Genomic DNA, 12,428 nt, shown 5'->3' on the forward strand with positions numbered 1-12,428 from the left:
TTGAAACCAACACTTCTGGAAGTTTTGCTGTGCTGTTTCCTCCACAGTGCCCAGTGGATTTTCCAGCTAATGTGTCCTATAGTGATTTTGGGGTCTGTAAGAGGAACACAACACATTGCAGGGAAACTAAAGCCTCGTACACGTGATCAAATTTTCCGACGAGAAATGTGTGATGACAGGCTGTTGGCAGAAAATCAGACCTTTTGTATGCTCCATCGGACAATTGTCGGATTTTCAGTGGACAAATGTTGGATGGCAGGCTTTAAAATTTTCCGCTGACAAATGTCTGTTGTCAGATTTTCCAAGCGTGTGTACACAAGTCCGTCAGACAAAAGTCCAAAGTACAAACACACATGCTCGGAAGCAAGGATGAGCCAGAAGCGGTCGGTCCTGTAAACTGGCGTTCGTAATGGAGAATTAACATTTGTGACGTGGCAAATTATGAAATCTCGAAATGCAGTGCACAATTCTCTTCTTCTTTAATAGGATAATAATGAAGCTGCTTTGCTGGTGATACTGATGGAGTTATTACAAACAAATTTTCAAAGGCTTTTTTTTTTTCTAGTGATATCAAGAATAAAGTTATTATGCTTTATTTATTTATTTATTTATTTTTTTTTGGGCAAGTTACTACAAGACCATTATCCTGTAGTTTTTAAGATCAAAGATACAACTATGTTGGTGTCCCTTGTCAATTTTACATTGTATTTTTTTAAATGTAACTGCCTACTCCCAAACTGTCATTTGAAGTATAACACATAGCCAAGTATTATTCTCCACAAATTTTTTATTGTGCATTAAAAAAAGAAAACCAAAAAAATTAGACATTCTATCTGCCAATAGAACTTAACCAAAAAGTGCATTCTATGCATCCAAAAATCTAGAAAATATAACAAATCAAATCATTATTATTCAACCAAAAAGTAAAATAAAAGCCTCATGCATGTGTCCTGCTTCTTAATATAGGGGGTCAACAATGCCAAGAGTTGGTGAAAGCAGGGGTCCGTCATCCAGAGATAATTCCGATGATCATCTGGATGATTCTCCTGGAGCTCTCGCAGCAAAGGCATATGACATAATCGGTCACAATTGATAAAGCAACCAATTTTTGGTCCAAGAAATCCTCCTCCTCCTATTCCTGGACTGGACTTGGGTCAAAGCAATAACTCCAAGGCCAATAACAAATAACATGTTATCTCCTCCGAATTCTGCGACATGTCTGGTTGACGAACGGCCATTCAGAAACGAACTGAAATGCACAAAATGAAAAGCGCAAAATGAAAAGCACGAATCAACACTCACCAAACTTCTACGAATAGGAAATTAGCAGAAGGAGCCCAAAGGGTGGCGCTAAAGATCTGAAAAAACACGTAGTACGTTACGTTTGTGTTTGTTGGCCGAGAATTCCTTGCTGTTTGTATGCAGGACAAAATCCAGGCACACGCCTTCGGACAAAAGTCTGAGGTTTTGTCTGCGGAAAATCACGTGTACGAGGCTTTAGTATCCAAATGTAGCATGACCATCAATGACAACTTGCATTACACTTTTACCTCCTGCATTCTGCTGTCACTTTTACCTCCTGCATTCTGCTGTCACTTTTACGTGTAGTAAAGTAAACTGGTTCACTTTCCATTTTGAATGTATTTATTTTCAAGATCTTACACCTGGACAAAGCCAGCCTGAAATTCTTGTTAAAATTGGAGATCCCATTGTTGTACGGTGCTGGGCTATCTACGAATCTTTTAAGTTTAAAGTGATTGGTTTGGAAAGCCAAACTCAGGTAAACTTTGTCTTAATATATTAGCAATATTATTTCTCATTATAACTTAGCTAGATGTTTTGCTTAGGATACATAGGATTGTTTAATAAGGGATTAGATGTGACATCCCCCTTATTATTTAATTGTTTACCTTAAGGGATGGTTCACACCACAAAAACCCACTTCAGATCTGTTCCGGATGCTTTTCTGCATGCGCGTTTTTGACGCACTTTTGAAGCGTTCTGGAGGGGTTTTGGAGCGTTTTTGATGCGTTTCCAGATGCATTCCAGGTTCTTTTTTTCTTCTTTTTTCCTGTGTTTTCATTATTATACTAGGGTCCAGTGCATTTTTGATGCATTTTTGATGCGTCCTAGTGCGTTTCAGTGCTTTCCAGTACAGTCCAGTGCAGGCAAAATGCAGCATGTTCTACCTTTTTTTCTAGAACCGAAAAGCCCTGAAACTGACCGCACTGGTGTGACCTATGCCACTGGAAACCATATAACCTACTTTCCATGCGTTATTGATGCAGAACAAAAACGCACTGGACTGTATGTGGTGTGAACTGGCCCTTCACTTTCACATCTTAATCAATCAAGAAACATATGAGCGGCGCTAATACAATAGTGTCTAGTGTCTTAGTACCTAATCAAAAAATAAATAAAAAATACAATCATCACCAATTACTCAAATAGCAATAAAGCACTCTCTGTGTGTGTGTGTGTGTGTGTGTGTGTGCATGTCTGTGTGTACATTATGCGTGCATGTCTGTGTGTACATTGTGTGTGTATATGTCTATGTGTACATTATGTGTGCATGTCTCTGTGTATGTGTGTGTGTTCATGTCTGTGTGTGTGTCATATATACCCATGTCATGGGGGGCAGCGAGAACAGGTGTGAGGGGGGGCCATGAGTGCACAGGTGTGAGGGGGGCTGAGAGCGTAAAGGTGTGAGGGTGGGCGAAGAGCATACAGGGATGGAGAGATAGATTAGGGTGTCATCAACTTAGAAATAGTATTGGAAACCATGGGAGGCTATTAGCTGACCAAGGGAGGGGGTGTAGAGTGAGAATAGGAGAGGTCCAAGAACAGAACCTTTGGCGGACCCCAATAGAGAAAGGAAGAGGATAAAAGGAAGTAGAGTTGTAAGTGACACTAAAGGTGCAGTGGGATAGGTAGGATGCAAACCAGCGAAGAATAAAGTCACAAAGGCCAAAGGAGTAGAGTTTTGTTTGAGGAGGAGGGAGTGGTCCACCATATCAAAGGCAGCCGAGGGGTCCAAGAGTAAGAGTACAGAATAGTGTCCATTGGTTTTAGCTGTTAGTAGATCGTTTGTGAGTTTTAGGAGAGCAGTTTCTGTGGAGTGTTGAGGGAGAAATCCAGACTAAAGGGGGTCAAGAAGGTTGTTCTCAGTAAGATGATTGCTCAGTTGATTGTAGACCAGACATTAAAGGAGTTTGGAGGAAAAGGGGAGCAAGGAGATGGAGCATAGGTTAAAATTGGTGGGGTGTTAAAAAGGGGGTAAGTACAGTGCTGCGCTGAAAACAGGGAGGGCACTAGAGCAGCAGCCAACACACCCGTAGACTCAGGGTAATAATAGCAACAAAAAAATTCAAAAGTGTAGCGCTATAAGCTCCGTAAATATATGTGATAAATACATATGTCAAAACAATATAAGGAATTAATGGCCTTATGTAAGTAATCAGAGAAACTACTCGGTGTGAGCCTTAGTGTACCAAATAAGCAAATGTGACAGTGACTGATGAAAAAAGCAGTAACACTTATATACATTCAACACCTCAAATAATAAGTGAAAAGCATCAGAAATTATATATAATAGTCCATATCAAAATATGTGAAATATTTGTGAAAAAAACAAAAGTCTATGGTAATAGTGCATAGGCGATGATGGACGAATGTCTCCCAAACGTACAGGGGGATTGTTAGACCCAATCTGGCAGGTAAGTGGACCGTGGAGAGACCAAAAGTGCACAAAAGATTGAAATCAGTGCCAGGACCATCACCAGAAATTGTGGAGGCTTACCAGAGTTAGTGGCCTGAAATGGCATACGCCATACAGGTCAAAAAAGCTTGATGACCAACAGGTCTGGATAGTATATCTGGTCAGATGTCATCACCACACGGTAAGAAGGAATAGCAGCACGGCTTCCACATCAATAGATACACCACCATAGGCCAAACGAACAATTCGTATTGCATGTGAGGAGTAAAAAAATACTCACATAGCGTGATAACGTTTAAACTTGGATTTATTAAAAAATAATTAAAAACAAACTCACATTTTCAGAAGATAGGAAACAGCATAAAGATCGTATAGCGGCAGTCGTGAGGGGTCCACCCGTCATGTTTCAACTAAAAAGTCATCATCTGGGGTCAAGGGAAAGCTTTTTAACCACTTGCCGACCAGCCGCCATCATTATACTGTGGCAGGTCGGCACGATCCCGCAAATCACTGTAGCAGTACATCGGCACCTTTAAGGGCGATAGCAGGGGGGGACCCAAAGCGAATGGCCGGCGGCCACGATGTACACCGGCCACCTGCAATCACGGGCATAAGAGCCAGAACAGGGATGTGTGTGTGTAAACACACACATCCCCGTTCTGACAAGAGAGGAGAGACAGATCTGCTGTTCCTAGTAATCAGGAACAGCGATCTGTCTCCTCCTCCAGTCAGTCCCATCCCCTCACAGTTAGAAAAACACGTGAGGGAACACATTTAACCCCGTGATTGCCTCTTAGTGTTAACCCCTTCCCTACCAGTGACATTTACACAGTAATCAGTGCATTTTTATAGCACTGATCGCTGTATAAATGTCAGTGGTCCCAAAAAAGTGTCAAAAGTGTCTGACCTGTCCGCCGCAATGTCGCAGTCCTGCTAAAAATTACAGCTCAAAATATCCCCTATTTTGTAGATGCTATAACTTTAGTGCAAACCAATCAATATACGCTTATTGCGATTTTTTTTTTTTTTACCAAAAAGAACAGAAGAATAAATATCGGCCTAAACTGATAAAGAAATTAGTTTTTTTACTTTTTTTTATATTTATTATAGCAAAAAGTATAAAATATTGTTTTTTTTTTCAAAATTGTCTGTCTTTTTTTGTTTATAACGCAAAAAGTAAAAACCGCAGAGGTGATCAAATACCACCAAAACAAAAAGCTCTATTTGTGGGAAAAAAGGACATACATTTTGTTTGGTTACAGTGTCGCACGACCACACAATTGTCAGTTAAAGCTATGCAGTGCCGTATCTCAAAAAATGGCCTGGTCTCTAAGTGGTTAAGCATCATTAGTGCATCTTGTAGAGAGTTGGGGAAGATGCCAGAAGAGAGGGAGAGATAGAAAATGTGAGTTAGAGAGTGTAAGATACAGCCAGAGGGTGACTATAGCATTTGCGAGAGAACAGCGTCCAGGGGGAAGGTGGTTAGGTAGGCGTTAGAAAGAAGTTTAGCAACCTTGTCTAAAGTAGTGGGGTTGAATATGGGACGTGTTGAGTGTACCTGTGGACATGGTTTGTTAAGTGGGAAAAATATCTGTACACTGGAGATTTCATCACAAATTGTATCAATCTTATTTTTGAAGTGATTGGCGACCTCCTGGGCAGTGAGTGAGTTAGTGGGTGGAGGCAGTGAAGGACGAAGTAGAGAGTTGAAGTTAGAGAGGAGTTAATGGGGCTGGATGAGAAGGTGTTAATGAGAGTGATAAAATAGGTCTGCTTGGCAGTGAGGAGGCAGGAATTGTATTTTTGCAGGGCAGAGTTATATTGGTTGAAGTCTTTCTGAGACTTAGTCTTACGGCACAGGGACTCAAGAGCGTGGCTTGGTTTTTTTAGACTTCTGGTGTCATCTGTTTGCCGAGGTTGTATGAGCATGCTTGTCTAGGGAGGATGATAGTGAACTGTTGGGAACAGAAGTGGCTATGTTGGGGCAGGACAGGAATGAAATGTTGTCATAGCAGAGTAGAGAAGAGAAGGGTTGAGGTGGCGAAGGTTTCTGTGGGTAACTGTCAGGCGGTTGGAGGGAGAGGAGGTGGAAGACAGGGAGATAGTGACTCTAATCAGATGGTGATCAGAGAGGGGAAAGTGATTGTTGGAGAGGTTGCAAGAAGTGCATAGGTAAGAGAATACAAGGTCAAGGGTGTTGCCATCGAAGTGTGTAGAAGCAGGTATCCTTAGCTTCAGGTCAAAAGTTGGTGATAAAGAAGCCATGGAAGGAGATGAGTTTGTTACAGACAGAGCGGGCATTCCAAAGGGTGCAAGAGAAGGGGAGGCTGGTTTTGGGAAGAAGAGCAATTGAAACTAAATTGTGTGGATTTCAGCTGCTGCCAGAGGGTGTGAAGTGATGGGAGCATTGGACACAGTTAAATGATAAAGACTCAGGGTTTGGGGATATATCTCCAGGAGTTAGGAGAAGCAGAAAGGTGAGGGAGGTAATATAGGAGTGTGCTTTATAAGAAGGGACATGCCCCAGCGTCTTGGAAGTTTTATTAGCATGTGGGTGAAGAATTAGCAGGAGGTGGTGAGTGCAGTAATAAAGAAAAGACAGAGGTGAGGGTGATAGAGATATCTATCTATCTATCTATCTATCTATCTATCTATCTATCTATCTATCTATCTATCTATCTATCTATACATACATATATATATATATATACATACATATATATATACATACATACATACATACATATATATATATATATATATATATATATATATATATATATATATATATATATATATATATATATATATACATATACTGTGGGGTGGAGAAGAGTGTGACGGAAAAAGAATTTAAGGAGAGAGAACACAACTGTTATGCCGCATACAGACGATCGAACATTCCGACAATACACAGGGTCGCACAGATGTTGTCTGAAATTCCGATCGCCAAGAACGTGGTGACGTACAACACATACGACGAGCCAAGAAAAATGAAGTTCAATAGCCAGTGCTGCTCTTCTGCTTGATTCCGAGCATGCGTGGAATTTTGTGCGTCAGAATTGTGCACACACGATCAAGATTTACGTTGATTTTGTTGTCGGAAAATTTGAGATCCAGCACTCAAATTTTTGTTGTCGGAAATTCCAACAACAAATGTCCGATGGAGCCTACACACGGTCAGAATTTCTGACAACAAGCTCACATCGAACATTTGTTTAAATTCTGACCGTGTGTACACGGCATTAGAAGGAGTGGTAGAGAGTGCATGTTACAGAGAGGATGGAGAGCAGAATAGGGAAACAAGGTCACCTGCAGTCTGTTTGGTGTTTTTCAAAGTAGTTTTCCATGTATTTCTGCTTTGTGCAATTGCTAAATGCAGAGCCTGAAGTGCTCCCACTTAAATAAATAATACCACTTATAGAATGAACCCCAGCAAGAGTGCCTACCCTATAAAGGTGGTTTAGCTTTACTCTGTTAGGGGTGGTTGCTTGTCAGTTAACTAATTAGGAGATAATAAAGGATGCCTTGCTAGCAGAGCAAACTTTCCAAATCAGAATCTGACTTTCAAGAGGGCACAGTTGTAAAGATAAGATCAGCCCATAATTTAGGTAAGACACTAAAAGGACAAAATAAACATCACAATGTGGACAAGGCTACAGATGGTAAAGCAGCTGACATACCAGTGTTAGGTTCAACTTTTAAACAAGTTGCTTTAAGTTTATATTGCTTTGTCAAATTATTGCTTCTATAGGAATTAAGACACAGAGTCAGAATTCCTTGTATCAGTTCTTGAGCATAATGGACTTCTGCTCTTTACTTCTTTCAAAGGCCTTTTATAGGCAATTATACAAACAATAGCATCAGCACAGCCCCCCCACAAAGGGCAAGGGTAAACAACAACAGGAGTCACCTGGGCTACGAACACAAGCTTCAACACCATGGCAATACAGTTACAAGAAAACAAAAGCAGCTTCAATTGAGTTCAACAGCCAAAAAGTTACATTCATAACAGATTTACACGTAGGCATTATATTAAGTGAGAACTCTAAATTAAATCCCTGACCTTATCAATTTCCCCCTTTGACATCATCCTCTCCTTCCCCTGGGTCCTCATGAATAAGTTCTAGTCAGTTTTTCCCCAGAGTCCTTTCCCTGACCGCGAGTTGTCAGAGGGGTAGAACCCATCCCCCTAGGTATTACCAACATCTTAAAATTCAAGAAGAGGAGTTTTATAGGAGTAGGGTGATGTCAATACACATTTATCGGTATGCCCTGTCTATTCTCCTAATTTTCCTATTTATTTTCCTGTATATACATATATTCGTGATTGTAAGTGATATTAATATTAGAATAATAATTACCATTGGACTTAACAACCAGTGAAAGGTATTGGTTGCTGTAGAAGACATTCCACTAAATATATCCCACCAATGTGGTGCAGTATCCTGTTGTATCTGTGAGGAAAGATGCACTAGTCTACCTTTGTCAATAATTGCGGATACAAGGTTATTCTGTAGGGTGTGTTCTAGTGTTTCTATGTGTTGTCCTAACAACTCTGATTGTTCCAAAACCTGTTTTAGTGGGTCTAAAGAAATTATAAAGGGTGTAGTGTCAGTGAGATTATGTACCTCATAAACTGAAGAGAATACCTTATCGGCGTCTGGTTCAAAAAGATAGGTATCGTTACCCCATTGTAATATTTTAATCTTTTTTATACATCCTGCAAACGGCGCCAATTTATTTAATGCTGACATGGTGCGGTTATCATTAGTAATGATACAAATATGCTGGGGTCCTATTTCTATGAATCTATTGTTCACATTTATCGGTGTTCTTTGCGTTTTGCATATGCTAGTTTGGTATTTTAACAAGCAAGGTTCATATACTGGGGAACTTCTGCCACATACCATTCCCTTATTAGTTCCTTCACATAGAGTTAAATCATGGGTTCTGTTTCCTTTATCTACATATTTCCCATATATTTCTGGATACCAAAACTCGTCATTAATTACTAATGGCATGACCACTATTTTACACATTTCCATTACATCTGCTACCCGGTATGCTTCAAACCTTCCTACACACCATTTCTCCTCACATTCTATCTTATCCCCTTTTACTTGGAACCATACACCATCGTCAGTTAAACCCTTAAAATATTTCATCCAGGTATGATAATTTCCCAACTGTAGTTCAGTCCTGGCCCTATTTATTTGTATATGATAGGATAAGAGGTTAAAAGAGCACTTTGTGAAATTTACAAACTGTTGAATTTGATTCCACAGCTGGAGCTCTGCTCCTATAGTGTGATTTATTAACCCTCCCAAAAATTGTAATAGGGGTATTTCTTGCAGTTGGGTTTCAAAAGCGGTGGGTAACCATTTGCTTGTAATAGTCAAACTGTCAGCTATGTGTCCCCCTTCATGCTTCCATCTGTTGTTCATTTCTTCTATTTCGACCGAGTTTAAAACTCCCATTCCTGTACCTGTTAATCCCAATAGAGTATCATACCATTCTCGCTTATACCTACACTCCGGTATAGAGGGAAAGGTGATATTGAATTTTATTTTTGTTTTCTGCTGTGATGTTGATACATTCATGCAAGTGTTTGGTACGGGTGTTAATATGGAAGATTCAATTATTGGCGTTACTTCTTCCTCCATTTGTATGTGAAACCCATAGGCCTGTGCCATCCAGTACCACCCATCAACTCTCTCTTCCCTCCACCAAGATGCACAGAGGAAAGTACTGGATTGATTAACGGTAATATCTGTCAGATTAAACATCCCTTCGGTTATATTCCCTCCTTCTGCCATGACTGTTAATATTTGGTACATTTGTCCCACTACCCGTTCCCGGGCTTGTTTCCATGTCTGTGAAAGGGATATTTTATGACACCTATGGTTCTTAATATCGTTAAAGGGGAAACCCATATTATCGTTCCACTGGAAAGTTACAGTTACTTCTGAGAGTGGGTCTGCCTGTATCCATGCTATACCTACATCTACATGAAACGGTCGCCTGTGTCCTTTAACAGTGTAATTACCTACATCATAATACTTATTCATCTCATATCCTGAATCATTTGCTACTTTAGGATCATCTATAACCCATTGAAAGTTTGCTGTTTCCTCTACCTCAATTACATTAATACCAGGAGTCCATGCATATATTTGTAAAACAACAATCTTCAACAAAAAATATGTAAGTAGATATTTCATCATGTTGTTTTCTCGGGTTGTTTCTTGCAGTGTGATGCGTGTATCCAGGTAGGTTTTCCTTCCAGCTTTACTGAAGTGGCTGTGGTCAGAAGCACTTGATAAGGACCTTCAAACCTTGGCTCCAATGTCTTTCTGGTGTGTTTCTTTACATATACATAATCCCCTGGTAGCAGAGTATGTGTACCTGCTATTGAATTAGGGTCTGGAAGAGAAGAATACCCACTTTTGTGGATCTTAGTTAGACGTTGTTGTAATTGTATCACATATGCAGTCAAACTATCACATTGCAATTGCATACTCTGTGGAAAGTATAAACCTAATCTAGGTGCATTCCCAAAAAGTATCTCATATGGGGATGATCCTGTCTTTCCTGTTGGAGTGTACCTTATAGAGAACAAAGCCAAAGGCAGACATTCAGGCCATGGTTTGTTTAACTCTTGCATGGATTTTTGTATTTTTAACTTTATTGTCCCATTTACTCTCTCCACTGATCCCGAACTCTGTGGGTGGTAAGGGGTGTGAAAACTTTGTTGAACACCTAACATGGTCATCACATTCTGCATGATTTCTCCTGTAAAGTGTGTCCCCCTATCTGATTCTATGGTTTCAGGAAGACCAAACCTAGGTATTAACTCAGTGATCAGTTTCTTAGCTGTGGCTTTAGCTGTAGCTGATTTTACTGGATAACTTTCGGGCCAACCTGAGAATAAATCGATACACACGAGGACAAATTCAAAGGGGCCGCTCTTAGGCATTTGTATGTAATCAATTTGCAGTCTCTGGAAGGGGTATTGGGCCCGGACCTGGTGTTTTCGTGGGGTTTTTACTCTCTGTCCTGGGTTATTCAGGAGACAGATTTGGCAGGCTGCACAGTAGTTTCTTGCAGTGCTACTGAATCCAGGGGCGAGCCATCCTTGGTTCACAATCCTATACATGGAATTGGAACTGACGTGTGTGGGTAGGTGAACTGCCGCTGCCATTGCTGGATACAGAGAGGCAGGTAGGCATATTTTGCCTCCTTCCCTCCATACATTGTCAGGGTCTGGTGCTGCTCCCATTCTGACCCACTTATCTTTCTCGCTCTCCCCTGCTTGCTCCTGTAATTTACTCAGCTGCTGCCATGTTGGTTCTGGGATACTCACCTCTACCGCTGCTAAGGTCTCAGGGCTTCCTTCCCCTAGAGCTGCCTGTTTTGCAGTCAAATCTGCAAATGCATTTCCTTTTGCCTCAATTGTTTTTGCGCTCGTGTGTGCCGCTATCTTCATGATGGCCACTCGTTTAACCTTTTGAAGATTGTTCAGGACTCTCTTAATCCCTTCTCCATGTTTTACAGGTGTACCTGCTGCTGTCAGATAACCTCTAGCCTTCCATATATGGCCATAATCATGCGCTACGCCATAAGCGTAGGCAGAGTCAGTGTAAATATTCCCTTCTCGTCCTTTTAAGTATTCTAGGGCTTGTTCTAAAGCTTTTAATTCTGCTTCTTGTGCTGACATGTGGGCTGGTAAGGGCTGTGCGTCAATCACCTGTGTATCAGTCACTACGGCATAACCTGTGTGATATTTACCCTTGTCATCAGCAAACCTACTACCATCTATATACAAGGTGTGCTCAGCGTTTAAAATTGGTGTATCTGTAACATGTGGAAATCCCATTGTCTCCTGTTCCATGAGCTGAAAACAATCGTGTTCATCTACTTCTTTAAACAAAAGAGTGTTAGGTACCTCATTTCCTTTCTCACTAGTACTATTAGCACTATCATTATCATTCCCCCTTGCCAAATCTGGTGACTGAAGAGGCAAAAAGGTGGCCAAATTTAAAGTTGTACAGCGCTGAAAAGTGACATTTGGAGGTAAAAGTAAAGTACACTGTAACCTTAATTGCCTGGCCATGGAAATGTGTTTGGGCTGTACCTGAGACAAGATTGCATGTATGTCATGTGTGGTATGCACTACAACTGGATTGTCTAGAACAATCTCTGATGACTTATCTATGATAATTGACACTGCAGCTACCGCCCGTACACAGGACGGTGAACCTCTGGACACTGGATCTAATGCTGCTGAAAAGTAAGCGACTGGTCTTTGTTTTACATGTGCCTGTGTCAGAACACCTGTGGCATGTCCAGTGATCTCAGCAATGTACAGATTAAATATCTTGGTGTAATCTGGTATACCAATAGCCAGGGCAGAAATCAACAACTTTTTCAAAGTGATAAACGACTCATAAGCTACTTCTGTAAGCATATACGGTACAATTTTCAAACAATCGTATAATGGCTGCATCAAAGCGCTAGCATGTGGTATCCACTGTCTACAATATGACACGATACCTAAAAACATACGCAATTGTTTGAAATTCCGTGGGGGTAATATTCCCTTTATCACTTGAACCCTCTCCTCAGTGAGATGTCTCGTACTCTGTGATATACAATGTCCCAAAAAGATAACTTTTTCCTGACACACTTGCAACTTTTTCTTATTAAC

General features: G+C 40.6%; 1 protein-coding gene across 5 annotated transcripts in view; it reads left to right on the top strand.

The window, feature by feature from the left end:
- FLT3 (fms related receptor tyrosine kinase 3) overlaps positions 1-12,428 on the top strand; it is a 179,473-nt gene that overhangs the window by 97,739 nt on the left and 69,306 nt on the right. For all 5 annotated transcript variants that reach the window (XR_012241492.1, XM_073613376.1, XM_073613372.1 and 2 more), the window contains one exon: positions 1,656-1,780. Coding sequence is in view for 4 of the 5 variants with exons in the window: in XM_073613376.1 (XP_073469477.1) it covers positions 1,656-1,780 (125 nt within the window). In the remaining variant the exon portion in view is untranslated. The remainder of the gene's footprint in view (positions 1-1,655; positions 1,781-12,428) is intronic.

Source organism: Aquarana catesbeiana, linkage group LG02, assembly GCF_042186555.1.
Source record: "Aquarana catesbeiana isolate 2022-GZ linkage group LG02, ASM4218655v1, whole genome shotgun sequence".
Classification (NCBI taxonomy): Eukaryota; Metazoa; Chordata; class Amphibia; order Anura; family Ranidae; genus Aquarana; species Aquarana catesbeiana.